Raw genomic sequence first — 26,524 nt, forward strand, 5'->3', positions numbered from 1 at the left:
ACCATTGTACGTTACAGACTTCTTTTCCCGGGCTGCTTTCAGGATCTTTTCTTTGTCACTAAGACTTGTAAATTTTACTATTAGGTGACGGGGTGTGGACCTATTCTTATTGATTTTGAGGGGGGTTCTCTGAACCTCCTGAATTTTGATGCTTGTTCCCTTTGCCATATTGGGGAAATTCTCTCCAATAATTCTCTCCAATATACCTTCTGCTCCCCTCTCTGTTTCCTCTTCTTCTGGAATCCCAATGATTCTAATGTTGTTTCGTCTTATGGTGTCACTTATCTCTCGAATTCTCCCCTCGTGGTCCAGTAGCTGTTTGTCCCTCTTTTGCTCAGCTTCTTTATTCTCTGTCATTTGGTCTTCTATATCGCTAATTCTTTCTTCTGCCTCATTTATCCTAGCAGTGAGAGCCTCCATTTTTGATTGCACCTCATTAATAGCTTTTTTGATTTCAACTTGGTTAGATTTTAGTTCTCTTATTTCTCCAGAAAGGGCTTTTATATCTCCCAAGAGGGTTGCTTTAATATCTTCCATGCCTTTTTCAAGCCCAGCTAGAACCTTGAGAATCGTCATTCTGAACTCTATATCTGACATATTACCAATGTCTGTATTGATTAGGTCCCTAGCCTTTGGTACTGCTTCTTGTTCTTTTTTTTGTTGTGAATTTTTCCGCCTTGTCATTTTGTCCAGATAAGAGTATATGAAGGAGCAAGTAAAATACTAAAAGGGTGGCAACAACCCCAGGAAAATATGCTTTAGCCAAATCAGAAGAGATCCCGAATCGTGAGGGGGGAGAAAGGGGATAAAAAGGGGTTCAGAAAGAAAGAAAAAAAAAAGAAACTATTAAAAAGAAGAAAGCCGATAAAGAAAAAATATAAAAAGAGGGAAAAAAATATATATTCGATAAACTATTTAAAAAACGTTAAAAAAGAAAACGGTAAAAGTTAAAAAAAAATTAGCAGAAGAAGAGAAAAAGAAAAAAAAATTGAAAAAGAAAAAAAAATTAAATTAACTGCAAGGCTAAAAAATCATGGGGAGAAAGCCATGAGTTCCATGCTTTGCTTTCTTCTCCTCTGGAATTCCGCCGCTCTCCTTGGTATTGAAACTGTACTCCTTGGTAGGTGAACTTGGTCCTGGCTGGGTTTCCCGTTGATCTTCTGGGGGAGGGGCCTGTTGTAGTGATTCTCAAGCGTCTTTGCCCCAGGCGGAGTTGCACCGCCCTTACCCGGGGCCGCGCTGAGTAATCCGCTCGGGTTTGCTTTCGGGAGCTTTTGTTCCCTGAGCGCTTTCCGTAGAGTTCCGGAGGACGGGAGTGAAGATGGCGGCCTCCCGGTCTCCGGCCCGGAGGAGCCGAGAGCCCGGAGCCCCACTCCTTAGTGCGCCCTCAGAGAACAGCGCCCAATGACTCCCATCACCCTGGCCTCCGGCCACGCTCCGAGCTGACCGAGCCTGCGACCGGTTCAAGGTAACCCCGAGCTGAGAGTCACTCCTCGGCTCTGTCTCTGTGGCCGGCTTCCCCGTTCTAATACCGGTAAGCTCTGCGACTCGCAGACACCCCCGATCCTTCTGTGACCCTGCGGGACCTGAGGTCGCGCTGACCCTGCCTGGGCTTCACCCCAGTTAAGCCTCTGGAGCGATGTCCCTCAGCGGAACAGACTTTTAAAAGTCCTGATTTTGCTCCGTTGCTCCGCCGCTTGCCGGGAGCCGGCCCCTCCCCCCGCGGTCTATCTTCCCGTCGCTTTGGATTCACTTCTCCGCCAGTCCTACCTTTCAGATAGTGGTTGATTTTCTGTTTCTAGAATTGCTGTTCTTCTTCTCTTCAATCTCCCGTTGGATTTGTAGGTGTTTGCAATCTTTAGATAAGCTATTTAGCTGATCTCCCGCTACCCGAAGTCGTCTCAGTCTGCTACTTCTCCGCCATCTTGACTCCTCCCCCTATTTCCCCTATTCTAATATGGAGCTTAGTGCTATCATTTCCCTAAAAGTATTGATTTAATGATATTTAACAAATTTTGATATGTTATAGTTTCATTTTCATTCAGTTTAAAATACTTCTTGGTTTCTCTTTGATTTCTTCTTTGACCATGAGTTATTTTAAAGTGTTCTATTTAGTTTCCAAATATTTCAAAACTTTCTAGAGTTCTTTCTGTTATGGATTTCTAATTTAATTCTATTGTAGTCAGGGAACATACTCTGTATGAATTGAACCCTTTTAAATTTAATGAGACTTTTTCTATGACCTAGAATATGATCTATCTTGGTAAATGTTCCATGTGTACTTGAAGAGAATGTGTATTCTGCTGATGTTGGGTGTAGGATTATATAAATGTCAATTAGGAGGGGCGCCTAGGTGGCTCAGTGGGTTAAAGCCTCTGCCTCCGGCTCAGGTCATGATCCCAGAGTCCTGGGATCGAGCTCCACTATCAGGCTCTCTGCTCCGTGGGGAGCCTGCTTCCTCCTCTCTCTGCCTGCCTCTCTGCCTACTTGTGATCTTTGTCTGTCAAATAAGTAAATAAATAAATACATAAATAAATAAATAGATAGATAATAGATAAATAGATAAATAAATAAATAAATAGATAAATAGATAAATAGATAAATAAATAAATAAATCTTAAAAAAATGTCAATTAGGTCAAGTTGGTTGATAGTGCTGTTCAAGTCTTCTTTATCTTTACTGATTTTCTTTCATAGACTACATTTTTAAAACTTTATCAAAAATGTATCCGCATCTGAACTTGAACATCATTATAATATTTAATTTTATTAGAATATTTTTCTTCTTCTGGTGCTACACAGACACAGACACACACACACACACACACAATCACAAATTTAGAGAGCAAAGAACTGAAATGAAATGATCTGTGATGCTGCACCTTTGAATAAATTTTATCATTTAAGAAAGCACTTTGAAACTAGGTTATTTTATCTTTCCTTGCCTGAACTTGTAAGCTACTTAATTGCAAAATATGTTTCTATTCACGGTGCCTCTTATTATTTTATTTTTTATGTCAAGTCATGCTCCTACTGCAAGCAAAACAGGCAGCAAAATATTTACTGGAATGAAAGATATATAGGTGTTTCTACTACAACACTCTTTATAAGTGTTCCTATTTTAACAGGATATATAAATGTTTTAAAACATTGCATTCTACAAAATTGTGTATAAAAATAATGGGTTATGGGAAAATGGTATGGGGCCAAAACAGCTGAAACATATTTAACTTTGTAACCAAACTACTAATAAAAATAATGATCATCCAATTACAAACGAGCACTCAGCAAATGTCAATTACCACTATTTGTACTCAAGTCACAGTTGATTGCTGCAGCCTTAAATCTGCAAGATGGAGGTACTAGAGGACATTCACTTCCAGTAGATAACATTGTCATCCAAATTAAAAATCTGCTCTCTGGGACGCCTGGGTGGCTCAGTTGGTTAAGCAGCTGCCTTCAGCTCAGGTCATGATCCCAGCGTCCTGGGATCGAGTCCCACATCGGGCTCCTTGCTCATCAGGGAGCCTGCTTCTCCCTCTGCCTCTGCCTGCCATTCTGTCTGCCTGTGCTTGCTCTCTCTCCCTCTCTCTCTCTCTGACAAATAAATAAATAAAATCTTTAAAAATAAAAATAAAAAATAAAAATCTGCTCTGGATCTGTGCTTCTTCAACAATTAACTGTTTTTAAACACGTGGGAAATACCTTCCCTACTTCTCCATCTACTCCTAGGTAGCTTCACAGCATAGGAGGTACACCATTTCTTGAAGCCATTAAACCAGCTACTACTTGCACTGCAACGGTAGTGAAATATTCTTAGCTTAAGGCTTTCTTCTTTATTTGTAGGAAGGCTTGGCCCTGAATGCTTTAAACCATTGATGTGCTGGGGAAAAATTACGTATGAACCAATGATGTTATTTTCTTATTTGCCAGGTGGGTATTAATTTGCACTACAGAAACCTGTTGCAGCTGAAGAGACCGTACTCCATAGTTCCCTAACTTTGAAATGCATGATTTTCCCAGTCATTCTCTTGGCAGTAGTCACCATTGGGATGTAAATATCCTTCCTCCCAGGGTCACTGAAAATATATTTACTAAGCACCTATTATGTTCCAGAGTTTGTTCTAAATGCTGAAGACAGTGGTGAGCATGACAGACGAAGTCCCTGTGCTCACAGACTGTATATTTTAATGGGGGATACAGACAATAGACAGGCAAATAAATAAATATGGTGATATCAGAGAGTTATAATTGCTATGAAGAAAATAAAACAGGGTGATAATATATGGAATGAAATACTGGGGTTGGGTGGTCATTCTGTAGATAGGCTACTCTGGATAGAATGATCAGAGAAGGCTTCTCCAAAGAGATGACTTTTGAACCAAGACCTATAAGATGAGAAGGAAACAGTCATGGGAAGATCTGGAGAAGACTATTAGGCAGTGGGAACATAAGGGGACTGTAAGTAAAAGGACTTGAGGTGGGAGCAGACTTAGTGAATTTGAGGAACAGAATGAAAAGTGGCTGGGCAGCATCAGAGGTATACTAAGGTTTGATTGCCATGAGTCACAACCACGCTGAGGTTAACAGAGCCATTCAAGTCACTGCTATTTAATAATTCCATGTCCTCCATGCCTCAAATGGCCAATGGTGCCCCAAAATGCTTGCTAGACAAATACAACTGATAGACCCTCATCTGAGTTCCAAACCCAGGCAATGGAGCACAGGTGATCATCTCAAAATATAAGGTTGGAGTGGGACCAGACAAGTTTCACCTCTCTGAGGCAGTTGTTGGAATCTGATGTGGACTCCATCTAGAATTTAGCTGTGGGCAAAGAAGAGAGAGCTAGAGCAGGGCTTCTCAGGTGACAGGCTGGGAGAGTAGGAACAGGATGATGGTAAAGAGTGTTGGTGTGGGAGAGATGGGGTGGGCCCTGAAGGAAGAATCCGATAGCAGTGAAGGCAGAATTCTGAAAGCCCCTTCAGAAAAAAGTCTTCACTTAGTTTCTTTTGCCAGCCCTGGAAGCCACAGATACCTACCCTGATGAGCCACTGACTGGCTTGCTCTTTTCTTTTCTTTCTTTCTCTCTCTCTCTCTCTCTCTCTCTTTCTCTCTCCCTCCCTTCCTCCATCCCTCCCTCCCTCCCTTCCTTTCCTTCCCCCTTCTTTTTCTTTCTTCCCTTCTCTCCTTCCTTCCTTCCTTCCTTCCCTCCTTTCCTTTAAAGATCTTATATGTTTATTTGAAAGAGAGAGTTCATGTATGAGATAGAATGAGCTGAGGGAAAGGCAGATGGAGAGGGAGAAGCAGACTCCCCACTGAGCAGGAAGCCTGATGTGATTCGATCCCAGGACTCTGGGATCATGACCTGAGCCAAAGGCAGATACTTAACTGACTGAGCCCTTCAGGTACCTGAGCCAGTCACTTTTCTAACCAACCAGAAATTATCTAACAGGTCAGCAGGACAGTAGGGCTTTACCATTTTCTTCAGAAACCTTAGTCCACCTAGTTTGGTTCCAAACTATATTGGCCATGGACTTTAAAATTGCTTTGGATTATTTCTCTACATGCTCTATGTTTTTAAGACAAATACCTCATTTTTTATGATGAAAACAGAGAAAAAGGGAGGGAAAACCTAAGAGACTCTTAACTCTAGGAAACAAACTGAGGGTTGCTGGAGGGGAGGTGAATGGGGGGATGGGGTAAGAGGGTGATGGGCATTAAGGAGGGCACTTGTTGTGATGAGCACTGGGTGTTGTAGGCAACTGATGAGTCACTAAATTCGACCCTTAAAACTATTTAAAAATAAACAAACAAAACCCCCTAAATACCTCATTTTCTCAGAAGGATCATACCTTTCCTTTATGAGGAGAGACTCTTCATTCTCCTCTTTGGATATCCTTGTGGTAGTTACCACAATACTGGGCTAGATTGTTTTTCCTCAAGAGGAAACTGTACTGCAAGGCCAGGATGATTTCAGGGGAACTTCTCATATAGCTTAATGCCACAATAGGAGATAAGCTTTACTGATACCTCCTAACAGCTCATGATGTCAAAATGATACTAATACTGTGGGTTTCATGATTCAGGCTATAGGGGGTGAGAAACTACTTATGGCGCTACTTACCTGTTATTCCTGCAGCGAATTGTGAAGCCAAGAAAGAAGACTATCAGAAGAAGTCCACAGCTGAGAAAGGTCCAAACAATACCCAAGAGGACAGGAGATAATGAAGAAATGGTCTTACTGCTATAGTGGGAAGAGGTCTGAGAACAGAATAAAGAGAAACTGTTAGGAATGAAGGCTCTTTTATAGCTCAAACACGAACTGCCCCATCATTCCCAAAGCTGGGGAATATGTGTCCTGCATGAGCATTTCCTCTCCCTCTTCCTCCTCCCTTCCTCCTCCTCCTCCCCCCCATTTCCTCCTTTTCCTCCTCTACTCCTTACCCCTACCACTGCACCACCACCCACTAACAACAGCAGCAACAACAACAAGGTATATATCTGAGCAGCCCTGACAATTCATGGCTGTCAACTCACAATTGTCCTGCAGAGATCATGAAGAGGACTCCGATCCAGCTCCTGGCCAGGAATACTGTCACACAATTCAGAACAGTTTATTTCAGGCTCCATGTCATCACGTGCCCCTTTTTGTATGTACTTATTCACAGTCTTGATTACCTGCTGGTTGTTAGCCAGCAGATCTTAGACTAAAACACAAGAACAATTCAAATCTTTTCTTCAGAGGCACCATTTTGGAGCTGGTTCTTGGCTCAGAATCTGGGATGAACAACTGGTTCAGGTGGAAGTGAAGGGTTATTTCACCAGGATCCTTCATCAGACACCCTCCAGGCTCTCCGTGTGTCCCGTTGGCAGTGCATACCACAGGAGTCAAGAGCGGGCATCTTTGTAACCATTAGATCACACGAAGTGATGATTCTGGCTTGCCACCAGATGGCAGTCACTGCTCCAAGTACTCACGCGGGTCCAGAAGGAAAGGAAGGCAATTAAACCTGTTAACAAACAAATTATGTGTTGTGTGTGTGTGTATATATTACACACACACACACATGCACACACATTATATATATAAAAACATATATAACATAAATTATATATATTATATGTTAATATATAATATATAATATATAATATATAAATGGTTTATTACAGAGGTTTAAGAATATTATTTTATACATTTTAATTATATGTAGTTATATTTTTATTTTATATATGTACTTTATTACATATAACAATGGCTTAACATATATTTAAATAAATATATTTTTAAGCCTCTATAATAAAAATATTTTAAAAATAAAGACAAAGCTCACTTAACAATTTATAGATATAAAGTTTAACAGTCTCTTTTCAGATCCTTTTTTTGTCCCAGCCTATAAGACCTTTAGTTTAATCATGTGAGGCCCATCTTCTTTTTTTCTCTTCTGGGAAATCTCCTGTCCTTCCAAGATCTTTCCATGCAACTTATGGCTTAAGCCCTGTCTGATCCTGAGTAGCAGTGGCCTTGGGTGACCCATGCTGTCTGCATGAAATGTCTTTCAGTCACTGGAGTTCTTATTTACTCAGTAAGTAGAGGAACATCCCATGTCCAGGGAGCGGGGGTCTCAGAATGATACAGAAGCCCTTTGACAAAAGATTTTTGTTTGTTTTCAAACTTGTAGATTCCTAGAAGTGGGATTCCCTACTCAGGTAATAGGGAGAGAAACTGAGGAGCTCTAGGAATTCCTACAGTGTGAATGAGTGGTATTTCTCTTGGAAGATGCTTGCAATATGAATAGTGTGATCTAAAAAGAAGCTCAATTTACAAAACAAAAGTTGAAATGCAGAAAGGCTCAGATTACCCTCAACAGAAAAGGTAGACATGTTCCTAATTCTTCAAAGCAATCTATCCCTTAAAAGACAAGACAGATTAGAAATTTTACCAATGGGAACTTTAAAGAGGGTGACACTTCTGTTTTGTGTTTCTGAAATAGCTTAGCACAGTTTTCTTGTATTGTGGAGGGAAATTGGAACAGGAAAAAATATCAGTTATTATTATTTCAATAGCCACTGAACATAGAACTTGTGTTTAAGCCAGAACAATAGTGACAGGTGTTGAATGCCATCTTTGGATTCTGCATGCTTAGGCATGAACAATATAGCACCAGGTGTTGCCCATTCATTGGCCTCTCATATGTTCCTGAATTATTTACCAGGTTCATTACAATGAAATCCCAAGAGAACTAAAAGCCACTATCTTCCATCAAGACATTTAAATTCTTGTACAGACTCCAATTACTGAATGCAAAATTAAGAACTAAATATACAAACGTGGCTATTTGCATCCTACTTCAGTTGAAATTTTTTTGCTGCAAAAATGATTTTTTTTTCCTTTTCCTCTTTGTAAGCTTGGATCTCCCCTATTGTGTCCAATATTGTAAGCCCCAGGGAAGCTGTTCTACATGAAGGACTGAAAGATTTATTTTTCCTATATTGCCCTTTTAATCATACTGACAAATAAATATACTTATATTTGAAGCATTATTAAAACCATGCTAGTTTATCCTTACATTATACATATAGAAGTACACATCAGTGTGTGTGTGTGTGTGTGTGTGTGTGTAAAACCCCATTCATTCTTACTACAACAATGTCATGTGAAGTAAACAACATCATTCCTCATTTTTAAATAAGAAAATTGAAGAGCAGAGTAGAGAACCTGGTTCCACATCTGCATAGGCAGCACTTGAACACAAGAATTTACATTCCAAGGTCAATATTCACCCACTGTCCACCCTACAGGGGGCAAACTCTAAGCTGGCCTCTCCAAAGAAGACACCAAATGGCCTGCTGGGGGTTCTTCAGTTCCCTAAGTTTAACTTCTAGGAGTTCCCTGGAGTATGGCACATAGTAGGGTCTCTATACCAGTAATTCTCAACCGAAGCAATTTTGTACCTCCAGAGGATATTTGGCAAAGTCTAGAGATATTATGGTTGTTGAAACTGAGATGGGTGCTACTGACATCTAGTAGGTAGAGGCCAGGGATGCTACTAAGCATATCACAATTCATAGAATAGTCCAAACAACAAAGAATTATCCAGCTCCAAATGCGAATAATGCTAAAGTTGAGAAACCTTGGTCAATACTGTGGATCTGGGAAGTACTAACAATCTCAAGCTCACATTATCTTTGGGAGATTCTGTGAATATGATGGTGTAGTACATATGAACATAAATTTCCTGGGGGATAAATTCCAATGGTTCCCTTGGACAGACTGTAATCACTGGCATGGAACTTTGAATGCTAAGCCCCCATTTGGTCCATGGATATCTAGTGCAGGAACTTACATACCATGATACTAGGTTCTGCCATGGAGCAGGCATTCAACTCCAACATTAGCACATATTCAGAGACTCATACATGAGGAGCTGGTGAAACAGTGAATGACTTCGTCATTGAGAGGAGAGTTGAATGATTTCAAAAAGTGTTGATTGGGAAATTGAGTGGGGAGTCGTGTGTCAGATAGCATAATGGTGAGGGATTTGACAACAAGATAGATACAGAATCCAAGGCACAAAGACAAAGATCTGCTAGGCTCCCCAAGAGCAACCCTTGCCACACCCACCCACCCCCAATCTCCAGACGTAAACTATCTAGGCCATAGACATTAGGAGACCCAACACTCTACACACGGTGAGGCTTACAATTTATTTGACAGATTACAAAGTCCTGCCCAGTGATTAGGATCAGGAAAACAGACAGTGTGTTAGCTACACTGTTGTCAAGTGTAGGATAGTCTATTACAACTTTGAATGGCACCATGTCTTTCCATAAAATCCCTCCCTTTTCTTCTATATATTATTTATGGCTATTGAAAAACTAGTCCTGCAACTACTGTCTGAAAAAGTTGTACAGTTGGTAGGACTTCTGCTTCATGAAGAATCAACTGCTATAAGAATTGCCTTTCTACTGTAAACTATTTGAAAACTAGACAATAGACAGGAAATTGTTCTTTTCAGACACTGGATAGCAGTTAAAGAACTGTGGAAAACAAGTGCGGTGAATCTTACAATGATGGACATATATATAAAGAAATATAAAAAATATTCTTTCAGTGATGATAATTGACCTGAAGTTATTGCCTGGAGGCAGTTTCCACGCCATATCCCAGGAAGGAAACCCAAACATAATCTATGGCTTGCTGAGGGAAGGAGAATAGATTAGAGTTTGGGGAGATCAAAGCAATTAGAATTTATAAGGTAGAGGAATGAAGAAGAGGAAGATACAAAGAGAGAGAGAGGGCTTTGGAAATCTGAAAGGTAGCTCCTTAGTCTTTTTCCGAGTACTGAACTAGGCATGAATGAGAAGAACCTACTTGAGATGGAAGACAACCACTAGGAAGTAACTGAACAATTCCTGGATCTCACACAGGTGTTCCTACCAGCCAGAATGGAGAAGCCTCACATTATATGACATTCAAAAGAATCTTCAGAAAGGTCATATCTTAGTAGTGGAAGTAAATACTAGAAGCTACTCTAGTCTAGGTACTACTGGACTCTAGACTAGTCTTTTGGGAAGAACTGTCCTAATAATGCTTAAAAGAAAGCCCCAAAAGGATGAAATTCATCCACAAAAAACTGAACTGTTTTCCAGAACACAACCCAATGCCCTTTAAAGGAATACAAGATGCAGTACTCAAAAACATAAAACTCAAAACCTCCATCATCAAATAAAAAATTACCAGGCATGCAAAGAAGCAATAAGTATAACTTATAACCATACATAAAAAAAAAAAAAAAATCAATTGGGACACCTGGGTGGCTCAGTTGGTAAAGTGCCTGACTCTTGATTTTGGCTCAGGTCATGATCTCAAAGTTATGAGATTGAGCCCCGAAGTGGGCTCTTTGCTCAGTGGGGAGTCTGCTTGAGATTCTTCCACTGCTCCTCCTCCCTGTCCACTCTCTCTAAAATAAATATACATGTATTTAAAAAAATAAAAGTCAATAAAAACAAATACAGAAATGATATAATCAGTACAGAGGGAACTTTAAACAACTATTATAAGTATTATCAAAGATATGAAACAGAACATGAACAAAATGAGGAGAGAAGTGAACAATATAAAAAAGACCCAAATAGAATTCTAGAGATAAAAATATAATCCTGAAATTAAAAATACAATAGATTAGATGCTACAAAGATAAAATAATGGTTAGAGACAAAGCATTAGAAATTATCCAAAATGAAGCACAGAGAGAAAAACAATTGATAAGAATGGACATAGCCTCAGTGACTTAATGGAACAATAGCAAGTGCTCTAATGTACACATAAATGGATCCCAGGGGATAAAAGTGGGGGAGGGAGGAAATAGAAGAAAATATTTGAAAGAAATCATCAAAATTTTTTCACATTTGATAAAACGTATATACATCCAGATCAAGAAGCTCAACCAAACCCAAGCAGAATAAATGTTAAAACACACATGCATACATTAATATACATTATAAGGAAATTACTGAAAATGTGCAATAAAGTCTTATGTGCAGCTAGATTATGTACAAACGAATAACAGTAAGACTCACAATAGATTTCTCATTCAAAATTATTTAAGCCATAAGAGAACTGAATGACACCTTAAAGTAATGAAAGAAAAATAAAGTCAACCCAGAATATAATACCCAGTGAAAATGTGAAAATGTGTTTCAGTGAAAAGGTTAAAAAAAAAAAAGGTATTTTGAGATAAAGAAAATTTGAGAGATATGCACTACCAGAAATGTTAGAGGAAGTTCTTCAGGCAGAAGAAAAATGATATCAGATGCAAATCTGGATCTTTATAAAGGAATGAAGGGTACTGGAGGTGGTAAATTTGTTGGTAAATGCAAAAAAGTGTTTTTGTTACTTTTTAAAGCAATGCTTATAAGCATGTACCTACTGCAAAAACAGACATATACTGAATTCTCCTTTACACTCATATCCTCTATATCCTCTCATTTTTCAAACACAACTGCCTTGGTTTATATTCACATTGCTAGCCGAGTTGGTGCCTGCATTACCAATAATAAAGCTGAATCAAGAAAGGCTTCCAGGGTCATGAAGCTATGAGATGAATGTGAAAAGGAAGACTGCATATACATTTATGCAGAACTCCATGGTTACACATTCCTTTTCCCCCAGAATTCTGTTGCTAATATTCATTCAGTTAATTTTTTTTTTTAAACTAACAGTGTAACAGACACGATCTGGGCATCTAGAACCAGTGGAATACCCTGGTGAACAAAAGAAAGATCCCTATCTTTACAGAATTCATATTACAACAGGGGGATACCAAACAATAACCAGTGTGCATAATAGCTAAATAAATTAAATAATATTTTGAAGGTGTTAAAGACAATGGAGAGAAAGGTAGATCAAGGCAAGAACATTTGGAAATGGCATGGGGGAATGAAGCAATTTTAAATGCGGTTGCCAGGTTTGGTCACATAAATAAAAATACCAAAGGTTAATTCTGTAGTGAAAATTACAACAGCTCTCTACATTAATCTCTTTCCTGTTCTTGTAGGGAATATTCAGAACCATCTAACAATGGTCAGATAAGCAAACAAAGTTTTGGGAGGATTTACTTCTTCCCTTTTCACCAGCAATTTCTAACACGTCGGGTAACCCTCATAGAGTATTTACAGTTCTCTGTTTAGGCCCAGTTCCAGAATCTATGGAAACTTCTCATGCACATCCTCCACTGGACTTTCCCTCTTTGATCTAATTCCATTAGATGTTCATATTTCAGTGATTTCTGAGAGTTTTCCTTTGCTGTTCTTGTTTGCAGTTATATTTAAGTTGCCTTTAAATTCATAGATATTTCTTAAACTCAGAAAAGTACAAGGAAGAAAATATCAAACACCGAATTTTTTAAAAAGATTTTATTTACTTGAGAAAGAGAGCGAGAGGTAAAGGGAGAAGCAGACTCCCCACTGAGCAGGGAGCCCCATATAGGGCTCGATGTGGAGCTCAATCCCAGGACCCTGAGATCATGACTCAAGCTGAAGGCAGACATTCCACCTACTGAGCAACCCAGTCACCCCAAACACCCAGAATTAAGTACTAACACCTTGGCATATTCTTTCCAGACCACTCCTCCCACCTACCAGTACCCTCAACTCCTGAGAAAAATCAATCTATTGCTTTTATATAATAATTAGTTTTTAAAAATGAGGACCATCTTAATTTTTAAAAAAGAATGAGAAAATATCTATATACCGCTATGAATTCCAGGACAGATTATCTTTTAAAAAGCAAGATGCAACACAACATACATAGTGTGCTACCTTTTGTATAATAAAAGACATGAAATCCAGATAGGTCATTGGATTATTTTCAAAAAGAAACAATAAGAGAATAAAATCATTACCAATAAGAGGAGGAAAAGAAAAAGGGGGAGGGGACAGGGAGGTAAAATAGATCTCTCAATGTTTATAGTTTTGACTCTGAAACCATGTAAATGTTTTACTTAATTTAAAATCAAAATTAAATCAGAAAGAAAATCAATATCTAAAAAGTTAAAATAAATTATCTAACCGTACTGAGTTCATAGTATAACTTAATCAAACTATATCAAGTTGATGGTATAACCACATAAAGGATTTAAGTAACTGTAATTTGATTATACTTACAAAGGACAAAAAATACCCACAAAGAAATCTTAAACTGCATTAAATGGGTAATATTCCTATTTTATATATATAGGTACTCACACATATACACATATACCCACATATAAGTATCTATCAGGTAAAGAAAATAAGTAATTATGATTATGTTACTAGGAACTAAGACTTTCAAAGTGAGAGAAAAGAGATTTACATATAAAAATAAGTTAAATAAATAGCTTTCTATCGTTAATTTAAATTAGAAATACCATGAAATGACGTGGATGGAACTAGAGTTTATTATGCTAAGTGAAATAACTCAGTCAGAGAAAGAAAAATATCATATGATTTCAACCATATGTGGAACTTAAGGAAGAAAACTGATGAACATACAGGAAGGAAAGGAAAAAATAAAATAAGATAAAAACAGAGAGGGAGGAGAAACTATAAGAGATTCTTAACTATAGGGAACAAACTGAGGGTTGCTGGAGGGAAGGTAGGTGGGGGGATGGGGTAATTGGGTGATGGACATTAAGGAGGGCACTTGATTTAATGAGCACTGGGCGTTATATAAAACTTATAAATCACTAAATTCTACTCCTGAAACTAATAATACACTCTTATGTTAATTAAATATAAATAAAATCTAAAAATAGTGAAAAAAGATATAAAGATTGTTAAAAAGCCAAAAAAAATTAGAAATACGATCTTAGAATTATTTTCCTCCTTTCAAAACAGTAATATTTTCTTTTTTTTTTTTTAAATATTTTATTTATTTATTCGACAGAGAGAGAGATCACAAGTAGGCAGAGTAGCAGGCAGAGAGAGAGAGAGAGAGGAGGGGAAGCAGGCTTCCTGCTGAGCAGAGAGCCCATGCGGGGCTCGATCCCAGGACCCTGGGATCATGACCTGAGCCGAAGGCAGAGGCTTAACCCACTGAGCCACCCAGGTGCCCCAAAACAGTAATATTTTCTGATCTGTTAACTGAGTCTTGGAAGTAATTACAACCCAATAACAATAAACACTCTGAGTGCTCAGATTATGGTCTCTAAATCACTCACTAAAAGGAATCAGGTTTCTTTAGTGAGATAGCCAATTTAAGTTATGGAGATGGAAATATACAAGACCAACCTGGGCTATCTTCTCATACTAGAAAATAAAAAATACCAGAGACTACAGAATCATGTTGAAAGGACACAGGAATCAGTTGGCTTCCCCTAGCCAATGACAGGAAAATTTGAGCACCAAAAAGAACTGCAACTGTAATGCCCTGAAACATATATGACACACATAGACACTCAAAAAATGCTTATTTAATGAATTAATTTAGCATTGTAAGTATTAATAAGAAATTGTTGATGGTGTAGTCTACAACATTGACTTAGTGATTCCTCCATAAGGATACATGGTATAAACTTTTCCTCTTGAATACTAGGAAAAATTAACTTTTTTTCTGGAACATTTTTATGTCATGCATAGTCTGTTCCTCTTTCTCTTGAAGTGCGGAACCAAATGTGTGGCTCAGTTACAGCAACTGTGCAGTGTTAGGTATCTCTGGCTTATTTTATCACCCTGTATTTTCTCTTTGTCCTGATTTCCTTACCTCAAATTTTTCATCCCACTACATTTTTTTTTAAGATTTTATTTATTTATTTGACAGAGAGAGACAGCAAGAGAGAGAACACAGGCAGTGGGGAGTGGGACAGGGAGAGGCAGGCTTTCCGGCGAACAGGGAGCGGGATCATGACCCCAGCCAAAGGCAGACCCTTAACAACTGAGGCACCCAGGTGCCCTCCATTACACGTTTTTTTTTTTTTTAAGATTTTTATGTATTTATTTGACAGACAGAGATCACACGTAGGCAGAGAGGCAGGCAGAGAGAGAGAAAGGGAAGCAGGCTCCCCGCTGAGCAGAGAGCCCGATGTGGGGCTCGATTCCGGGACCCTGGGATCATGACCTGAGCTGAAGGCAGAGGTTTTAACCCACTGAGCCACCGAGGTGCCCCCCACTACATGTTTTCAATTAAAAGAAGGGAAAGAGACAGCGTAATAGGGATGTTTCTACCCAATGTGAGCAAATAGATGTATTATTCAAAGTACCTCAGCCTCAGGTTACCTGTTAAAAGAGACAAGACAGAGCCACATACAAATGCATAAAAAATGTATTAATCAAACCACCACCACCAACAGCATTGTACTAGACATTCACTAAGATTCCTTCTGGCTCCAAAGCTGTCTGAAGTATCAGCTCTCCATTAACTATGTTTATACAGGCAGCAGATACACAGATAATTATAAACAGCAGGGAATATTTAATTGCCTTTGAATGCATCATGTTATGTTCCAGTAGCAGATTCACAAACATCCCTTATATGGGTCACTCACCCTAAGAGTAAAACTCACTTCTATTCTTGAGCACGTACTACTTTTCAAAGGGACAGCAGCCAGGTGCAGGCAGGGCAGAGGGTATTCAACCTCCTGCAAGGAACACCTGCCACACAGATCCTCCTATAAGAGATGGCTCACAGTTGTAAATACTTTCTAAGAGAGCATGAATAGGAGATTAGGGTGGGAAGGTATTGCATCTGTAGGAGCAGATGTTTGGTCAGGCTTAAGTCACAGAATAGTGGAGCAAGAAGCAGCTGCGGATATCACCAAGTCCAATCTCTTCATTTTATGCGTGAGGAAATAGCCCTCAGAGGTTGAGAGCCTCAGGATCATCTGGTGTAGGAAGAGAATCTAGGTCTCTCAAGTTCAGTACTCTTTCTACGGTACTTTAAAGACATTTAAATGAAGTTGCGGTTGGGATATTTGGGACAACTGGGTGAGACCCGTACTTGGGGAAGCAGATAGGGTCATAGGGATAAGAACTCAAGAGCTGTTGTTAGAAGGCTGTGGAGGAGGGCCAAGAGAGAAAAGGGACACGGTAGAAAGAGAAAGAATATTCTCTTGGGAGAGTATAAGTTTTGGAAGAACTTGTATGTTTTCTCCCCAACAATGTAAAGAAGATTGAAGGAATCTTCTCAGAACCTCAGATTTGTCTTATAAAAGAGGGAGATGATAAGTTTCTTTTTGAAGTCTTTGAAGTTTCTCCAATTAATTTTTCCACATACTTGGTTTCTGAGTGATCATTCCAAAGGACCCTGGGGCAGGGCTTGTATAGGGAATACTGATTCACTGGAGGAAAGGCTGGGGAGAGATGGCTGCTATAAACACATCTATCTTAGGGGATTTTAAAAGCAGAATGGAATCCCTGGGTGTCCCTTGGCAAGGATGGAAGGTGGGCAGAAGTGAGGAAGGGGATTGGACTTGATTCACTTCCTTAGTCTGGTGTGGATCTCAGAGAAAGAAGAACTTTGGAATCCTTAGGATTGTATACAGTCTTGACTAAACCACCATTCTTTCCTAATTCCTATGTATCAAAGTCTCTGTCTTCCTGTGTTTCCCAGCCCACACTTAGGGATCTTTCCAAAATATGGAGAACATTTTTGCTCAACATTATAGAAGATAATACTGAACCCTTAGTTTCCCTGTTCTTCTGCTAAATCTGATTTCTCCCTTTACTGTATAGTGTTTAAACTTAACTGGCTACTTGATAGAATTATACTGAATCAGACTGGCTATTGGATTGGGTCCCCCACAGCATATAGGAAACAGTATTGTGAGTAGTAAGTTTCCTATAAACATAGGTCAACTGAATACTGGGCACATCCCCTGGGCCAATTCAATCCTCCCTCCCAGTCCTTGGGAGTTTGGTTTCACTTCACATATCCTAGGACCATTGGCGGTAATAAGTGGCACTGAAATAGACAAAGTTGAGGAAGAATTTAAGTCTCAGATACATCATTTTCTATCTGTGGTGCTTTAGGTTAGTCACTTCTCTAATTATTAGCTGCCTCATCAATGAAATAAAGATAATACTATCCACACCTCATAGGTTTTGCTGATGACTAAATCATATGCTGTATAGGATATATGCAAATATAACTTATATGTACTAGATCATCAATAAATAGTGGTTTAGTTCATTTCCACGATACAGAAGGGTCATTTATACAGAAGACTTGAAGGTGCATAAATGAAGTTATTCATCTTGTTTCTCTAAATATCCTAACAGAATTCCAAGTTCTGAATCATTAATGTATCTTCTAACATTATGAGTAATGATCTTTATACTATATTTATAATCAGATTTTACTAAAAAATAATTAATTACATATCCCCAGTGGTAGAGGCTATGTGCATTAATTCAACAAATACTGATTGATCAATTATGATGCAGTAGTCCCTGTGCTAAGAGCTAAGGATGCAGCAGGGAACAAGCCAAAGTGTTCTTGCTCTAGCACCTAGCACAGTGCCCGGTACATAGTAGGCGATCAATACATATTTGTTGAAGTGGACCCAGAGACATAAAACATCACAGACAGGGGCGCCTGGGTGGCTCAGTGGGTTAAGCCTCTGTCTTCGGCTCAGGTCATGATCTTAGGGTCCTGGGATCGAGTCCTGCATCGGGCTCTCTGCTCAGCCGGGAGTCTGCTTTCCTCTCTCTGCTTGTCTCTCTGCCTACTTGTGATCTCTATCAAATAAATAAATAAATAAAATTCAAAACAAAAACATCACAGATAGGAGTCCTTAATTTCTAGGAACAATCCTCAGGACCATGTAGATACTCCTGTAACTCAGTAGAAACAGGAGGTTTCATTCATGGAGGGCTTGAACATCCCTCTCTGACTAGTGGGAACATCTCCTGCTTTTAGAACCCTGCGTTGATGTGTTTTTCTGACTCTTTCTATGCTCTCAGTATAAGCCAGCACCACAGAAACTGAGCATTACTGCCTTATAGAGAGATCCTAGAGACCCCTTACAGACAGATCCCAGAGACCTGTTAATATTCCAACACTACTGCCAAGGAGCGGAGCTGGGAATTAAACCAAAAACCAAAAAACAACGTGCTAAAGCCCTTCTCAGAGTTGCATTGTTACCTAAAAGCACTTAGGTACTATTATGCAAATTACACATGCACAATTTCCATAAAAACCAGTCACAAATGTCAATTGGTGCTCATTAATATGCAATAAAATTTTCATTTGAAAACTATTAAGAGCCAAGAATGACTTCCACTTGGCTGCCCTCCTTTAATGAGAACTGCTGTGAAGTGCTCTATGCTATTATTCATCAACAAAACAATAAGGTATCACAACAAATCAAGCTTCAGAAGGTAACAGAAGGACCTGAGAATGATCATTTGACATTTCAGAGGCTAGTTTTGGACAGCTCAAGTTTTATACTGCTACAGCTCAGACCTCTCCATTTGGCTACTCAGAACATCAGCGAACTGCACTCTTTAACCTACCTTACAAACATAGCCATGGTGATACTGAGCACTCCTTTAAAGAACATTTGTGAGGGTGCAACACAGCTGGAAAAAGGTAAACAAAACTTTGGTCCTGAGGTTCAGTCAGCTTGGGAGACTGAACATTCTTTTTCTCAAAAGAAGTGGAGATCCAAGGCCTTTGGAATTACCGGGGCTCTTCTCTGAAAAGCCTCCTGGTCAGAATTTTTATGAGTGAACTTCCATGCTGTGTCTCTGAATTCCTTCAGTTAGACACTGATTTTCTCTAAATTGTTGTTCAGAGTTGCTGTGCAACCCAATATATTTGTGTGAGAGCCATTCTGGCTCAGTGAGGATGAAGAGATGGAAAACATAAGCCATCAAACTAGACTGTCCCTTCTGCAGTCACTTCCTTAACAAATTATCCTAATCTTGGCCTGGAAGCTGAGGAAAGGAAGCTTTTCTAGGTATAGTTTAACACAGTGATTATCAAACTTCAGTTTACATCACAATCACTTAGAGAGAGCCTTAAAAAACAGATTGCTAGTCCCCACCTCCAGAGTTTCTGACTCAGTAGGTTCTAAGAATATGCATTTCTAGTAAATTTGCAGGCGATACTGTAGCTGCTGGTGTGGGGATCATACCATGAGAACTGTAGTCCCACTAAAGGAAAGGCTTTTATCAAAGTTTAAACCACACAAACACTTTAAATAGCCTGTAATTTGATACTTCAAGCTGCAGTGAGGAAGCTCATGTACACATTTATAGATCAAGTCATTCGACTTGTTCACTAGAAATTAATTTCAGAGAAGTACTATTAAGAAATTAGACACTTAGAATAGCACTCAATGTTTTCATTCTTTGAACCATGATTCTTAAGTATTTTTATGAACTCCAGATACTGATGAAAGCTATAGACCCTCTCCTGAGAAACGTACAAATATGTAATATTTTATATGTAAAATCAAGGCCACCCATCACCCCAACCCCCCCAATAAACATCAATCATCCCAAGTGCAGAGGCTCATTTCAAACTACAACTCAGCTGAACCCAAGGATAAAAGAAAGGTTTTGGTTGTTTTTATTGAAGTATAGTTGATACAAAGTTATGTAACTTGAGGCATACAACATAGTGATTCTACAACTATATATTCTATGCTCACCACAAGTGTGGCTACCATACAACATTATTACAATACTATTGACTATATATACTCTCTACATAGTACCTTTCATTCCCATGATTTCCATAACTGGAAACTCTGTAGCTCCTACTCTCCTTCACCCATTTTGCCTGTCTTCCTTCCTACCTACCACCCTTTAGCATCCCCTCAGGTGGTTCTCTGTTTATGGGTCTCTTTCTGCCTTTTTTTTGTTGTTGTTATTTGTTCATTTGTTTTGCTTTTTAGATTCCACATATACGTGAAATCATATGGTATTTGTCTTTCTCTGATTTATTTCACTGAACATAATGCTCTCTAGCTCCCTCCATGTTATCACAAATAGCAAGAGAATGTTCCTTTTATGACTGAGTAATATTCCATTGTGTAAATATATACATATACATCTTTGTAATCCATTTATCTATCGATGGACATTTAGGTTGTTTCCATATCTTGGCTATTGTAAATAATTCTGTAATAAACACAGGGTGCATATATCTTTCCGAATGAGTGTTTTCATTTTCTTTGTTTAAGTACCTACTAGAGAAATTACTGGATCATATGGTATGCCTATTTTTAATTTTTTGAGGAAATCCTACTGTTTCCCACAGTAGTTTCACCAATTTATATTCTCACCAACAGGTCACAAGAGTTCCCTTTTCTCCATGTCTTCACCAATACATGTTATTTCTTGTCTTTTTGATACTAGACATTTTGACTGGTGTGAGGCCATATCTAATTGTAGTTTTGATTTGCACTTCTTTCATGATGAGTGATGCTGAGCACCTTTTCATGTGTCTGTTGTTTCTCTACCTGTCTTCTTTGGAAAAATGTCCAATAAGATCCTCTGCCCATTTAAAAAAAATTTTTTTTGGTGTTGAGAAAAATTTTTTAATTTTTTCCTTATATTATGCTCATGAATCAACTATTTCTTTGTGGCTACCCACAAATAAAGTGTGGTACACTAAGATAATGAAGTCTATGACAAACTCTTTCAGCAATTAAAATATTTTAATAATCATTTTTATTGTTTATTCTTTAATAATCTTTCTCATTAATTAGAATAGTATTTTTATTAGGATAATTACTGACATAAATGAGTTAAATATCTATTATGTTACTATTTTTTTTATTTTTCTAGCTTGTTCTATGTTCCTTATATTGTACTTCTTTACTTTCATTTTCCCATCCATTAGCTTTTTTAAAAAACAGCTCTATTGAGGTACAAAGTCCATATAATAAACTGTCAATATTTAAAAATGTCAATTTGATAAATTTTGACATGTGTATATATCTGCAAAACCATTTTTGCATTCAAAATAATGAACAGGTAATAACAGTTCCAATTTTGTTCCTTAAAAAAATAGTTGTATTGGCTATTCTAAATACTTCACATTTTCACATGAATTTTAGAATCAGGTTATCAATTTCTATAAGAAAAGCACCTGGGATTTTGATTAATATTGCATTACATCTCTAGATGAATTCAGGGAATATCAACATCTAAACAATACTGAGCCATCTACCCCTTGTCTTAGCTCAACTGGTACAACAAAATACCATACACTGGTTGGCTTATAAACAACAGAAATTTGTTTCTCATGATCTTGGCAGAAGTCCAAGACAGATGGCTGACTTGTATCCTCACATGATGGAAAGAGAGTTACCTGGCTTTCTGGTCTCTTCTTATAAGGGCACTAATCCCATTTATATGGGCTTTATCCTCATGACCTAATTATCTCCCAAAGGCCCCATCTCTAAATACAATCACATTGAGGACTAGATTTCAACAAATGAATTTCAGGGGGACACAAACATTCAATTCATACCATCCATGAACAAGGTCTATCTCTCCATTTATTTAGGTCCTCTTTCTCTCAGAAAGGTTTTGTAGCTTTCAGTGTGTAGTTCTTACATAAGTTTTATCAGATATATCCCTAAGTATTTCATATTTTTATGCTATTATGATTTTTTACTTTCAGTTGTGATTGCTTAACACTATATATCTCCACAATTGATGTCTGTATATTGATATTATATTTTGCAACCATGCTAAACTTACTTAATAGTTCTAGTGGTTCTTTTATAGATTCCATTGAATTTTCTATATAGACGATCAGGTCACATGCAAATAAAGGCATTTTAACTTTTTTTCTAAACTGGATGCTTTTCATTTATTATTATTTCTTTCTACCTTGTTGTACTGGTTATGACCTCCAAGACAATGTTGAATAGAATGAGTAAGAGTAGTCATCTTTGTCTTGTTCTTGATCTTAGGGAGAAAGTATTTGGTCTTTTATCACTAAATATAATGTGAGATGCAGGTTTTCCATAGGATCCCTTTATGAGGTTAAGAAGTTTATTTATTGAGATAGAAGTTTATTGAATACACTGCAAGGGAGCAGAGGCAGGACAGTAAAGGAGGCTGCCTGCCATGAGGCAGTGGGGGTGGGGGCTGTAGTAAAGAGGGAGACTGAAGAGGTATGGGAATACATGGACTCTTCCTGTGCCCAGTTTTAAGTATCCCATTGGTTAGCTAGAGCTTATGGATATTTTGAGGTGGGTTGCCTAATGAGCCTGTTTACATTTAGCCAGGAGGTCACTGTGGGCCTTTTTACCTTACTCAGATTTCCATTGCTTAAACCTGTTGCCTAAAAGTGGCCTCTACATTCTCCCTCGACAGATGAACAACAACAAATCTTTGGCATTTGGGCAAAGGTCTCATCTTCAGCTGCTTCATGCTGGATGGGGGGGCACGCTATCCCTACTTTAACTCCTCAGTCCATCAGGGGTTCTGCGCAGTTATAGACCAGAGCATGGTATTATATTAACATGCTGAGAGGAATGTGAGTGAAATTCCCTGGTAGCCAGGTCCATGGGATTTAGGGGAGGGGACCCTCTGATAGTATGGGCTGGGATCCTTGTTGAATCATAATTTGTATATGGAATTGTTGGATTCACTAAGATGGGTAGGAATGTATTTTATCTGTAGATCAAGATGGTGGCTAGATCTGCAGGAACAAAGGGAAAAAGTGGGTGGGGGAAGGCTGAAAGAAGCAAGATGGCTGAGAGTCAGCCAGTGTCAGAGAAGGGTCCCAACTAAGTCCATAATGTGCGCGGATTCACCCTGGACAAAGCTTCCACTGGCAACTGCTGCACGCTTTGGGAACGGAAGACCTCAGGATGTTTGAGTGGGAGATGAGAAGAAAGGGGTCCTTTGCCTTCACAGGCATGCGCAGTCTGACCTGTTGGCCACACGGGGAGCTGCCTTGGCTAGAGATCCTCAGTTGTCTAAGGAGTACTAGGGTTAGACCTCTGAAGGGCTGAAAAGAAAAAGGAGAGGGAGGGAAGGTTTCTTTCAAAGGACAAGAGGGGAAATCCCTTGCTCTTTCCGGCAAGGGCAGTCCCATTGGATCCCCCTAAGGTTTTGTAACCTCACTGAGGAGTAACCTCTGCTGGAGGTTTTCAGTTCCCTAAGGAGTACTAGTCAGTCTACCGAGGGAAAGTACCAAGAAATTCCCAGAGAATCCAAGGACAGTTCTAGGCTGACAAAGGGTTCCTGTATGGGCTCCATCAAATGTGGGGGGACCCAATGGGGTGGAGGCTGGTGGTGTGGGTGATGAAAGAATTCACCAAAGACAGAACAAAGAAGACAGAAGTTTACTGAAAGCACTGCAAAGGAGCAGCAGGCAGGACAGCAAAGGGGAGACTGCGAAGAAGTTCTCTTCCATTCCTAGTTTGCTGAGACTTTCTTTAATAGATGTGGGCTTTCACAATATTTCTTGAATAAACTTTGGTAATTTGTCTTTTTCAAGGAATCTTTTTACCTTATTAATGTTGATGGGATTATTGGGATAAAGTTTTTATAATATCTGTAGAATTTATAGTGGTATCACCTCTTTAATTCATAACATTAGTAAATTGTGCTTGCTCTCTTTTTATCCTATCAATCTGGCTAAAGGCTTATTGAGCTTATTGATAGTCACAATTAATCAGCATTTGCTTTCACTGATCTCTACTGTTGTTTTGTTATCTATTGTATTGATTTCTGCTCTGATAGTTATTACTTTCTTGTGCTTACTTTGGGTCTCATTTGCTCTTTTTGTGTAGTTTCTTAGGATGGAAGCTGAAACATTAATTTGAGACTTTTCTTCTTACAAACCTCAAGCACTATACATTTTCACATAAGTACTGCTTTTGAAACATACTTCTCATTTTCCTTCAGTCCCAAAATAATTTCTAATTTCCCTTTTGATTTCTTCTTTGACTCATGAGCAATTTTGAAGTGTATTATTTAGTTTCCCAAGTTATTGATTTCTTAACTAATTCTATTGTGGTTAAGAACATACTTTATATTACTTGAATCCTTTAAAATGTACTGAGGATTGTTCTATGACCTAGAATATGGTCTATCTAAATGTTCCACTTGAAAGGAATTAATATTTTGCTGTTGATAGGTATAGTGCTCCATAAAGATCAATGAGGTCCAGATGATTCTGTTGGCTCCTTCTTCCATATCTTTAATTATTTTCTGTCTTCTTGTTATATCCATTACTGAGAAAAAGCCAATGAAATTTTGGACTATGGAGGTGCCTGGGTGGCTTAGTAGGCTGAGCATCCAGCTCGTGGTTTTGGCTCAGGTCATGATTTCAGGGTGGTAAGATGGAGCCCCAATTCCTGCTGAGTGTGGAGCCTGTCAGAGATTCTCTCTCTTCTTCTCCCTCTGCCCTCCCCCTGCTCTTGATCTAAATAAATGAAGAAATAAATAAAATCTTTCAAAAAAATTCTAGACTACAATTATGAATTTGTCAATTTCTCTTTGAAGTCATATCATTTCTACTTCATGTATTTTGAGGCTGTTGTTAGATGCATAAATGTTTAATATTGTTATGTCTTCTTGATGACTACTTTATCATTCAATAAATGATTTTCTTTATTTATAGTAATATTCTTTGCTCTGCAATCTATATTTTGATTAGTGTGTTAGCATGGTAAATCTTTCCCATCCTTTAATCTATTTGTATCATAATATATGAAGTGTGTTTCTTGTACCTAGTATATTGCTGGCTTTACTTTTTAAAAAAATCCTACAATTTTTAAAAATCCTCAACGTTAGTTGAGGTGTTGAGCGCACTTACATCTAAAGTAGTTACTGATATATTTAAGTTTAAATGTATTATGTTGCTATAGTTTTTATTTATCTCATCTCTTCCTTGTTCCTTTTTTTTTCTGACTTCTCATAGGGAAATTGTTTCCATTTTATCTCTTTGTTGGCTTATTAACTATGCTTTTTTATTTGTGATTGTTCTTGTGTTTACAGATATGTCTTAATTTGTCATAGCCTATCTTCTGATGATACCTTATCACTTCACATGTAGTATAACAATATACTTCCATATCTCCATTCTTAGCCTTTGTGCTCATTGTCATACATTTCCTTTTACATATGCTATAAACCCCATAGTTTTTTATTTTTCTTTAAGTTGTCAATTATATTTTAAAGGAGGTTTAATTCATAAGACAAATCATTATGTAGTTACATCTGTGTTTTTTTTTTTTTTTAATAGATCCATATTTCCCGATACCATTTCCTTCTTCTGGATGAACTTCCTTTATCATTTCTTGTAGTGCACATTTGTGAGGGATGAATTCTTTCAGCTTTTATATATGTGAAAAAGCCTTTATTTTGCCTTTGTTTTGAAAGGTACTTTCACTGGGCATAGAATTCTATGTTGAAAGGTTTGAGTTTTTTCCCAGTACTTTAAAGAATGTTGTTCTACTGATTTTTTTGTTTACATTGTTTCTGAGGAGAAATCACTGCTATCCTTATCTTGGTTGAAAATGTTTTACTCGTTATCTCTTCAAATATTTTTCTGTGCCCTCTGGGGTCATTATAACTACACATAATACTAGTTTCTTCCTCTAAATATTCTTGAACATTGTTCTGGGATATGGTTTAATTGGGAATAGTTTCGCCCTTTTTGTCTTCTTTTAAGATGTTAGACAAGATCAGAGCAGTGGTCAAAGTAGGATTAATTATTCCCCACTGCTAAGGCACTCCAAGCACACTACCCAATACCCTCAGAGTTATTAGCTTTTCTCATATGACTATTGGGAACAGGTGCTATTCCCAGCCCTGTATGAGCAGAAAGTCACTGTTCCTTCTAATCCTTTTGAGTGGTTCTTTTTCCATGTCTAGGTAGTTTCCTTATAGGCCTGTGTTGATCAGGATTCAGTTTCATACTTGGTGTACCTAGTGAGGATCTCTGAAATTCTCTGTGTACTCTCCACTTTGATACTCTGTCCTGTAAACTCCAGCTGCCTTCATCTCCCTGGACTTGAAACTGTCTTCTCAACTCAAGGAGTCTGCCTTCTCTCTTTTTGCACCA

The 26,524-nt window shown here is 38.3% G+C and overlaps 1 protein-coding gene across 3 annotated transcripts in view; it reads right to left on the bottom strand.

The window, feature by feature from the left end:
* The window catches only part of GPR156 (G protein-coupled receptor 156), a 99,714-nt gene that overhangs the window by 62,261 nt on the left and 10,929 nt on the right, over window positions 1–26,524 (bottom strand). For 2 of the 3 annotated variants that reach the window (XM_047726024.1, XM_047726006.1), the window contains exons 2-3: window positions 6,538–7,010; window positions 6,125–6,261 (exon numbers count right to left, since the gene is read on the bottom strand). In XM_047726024.1, coding sequence (XP_047581980.1) covers window positions 6,125–6,261; window positions 6,538–6,630 — 230 coding nt within the window. In that variant the 5' untranslated portion in view covers window positions 6,631–7,010. Of the gene's footprint in view, window positions 1–6,124; window positions 6,262–6,537; window positions 7,011–9,348; window positions 9,426–26,524 lie in introns of all 3 variants that reach the window. The other variant, XM_047726016.1, reaches the window with a different exon arrangement.

This window comes from Lutra lutra, chromosome 1 (genome assembly GCF_902655055.1).
Source record: "Lutra lutra chromosome 1, mLutLut1.2, whole genome shotgun sequence".
Lineage (NCBI taxonomy): Eukaryota > Metazoa > Chordata > Mammalia > Carnivora > Mustelidae > Lutra > Lutra lutra.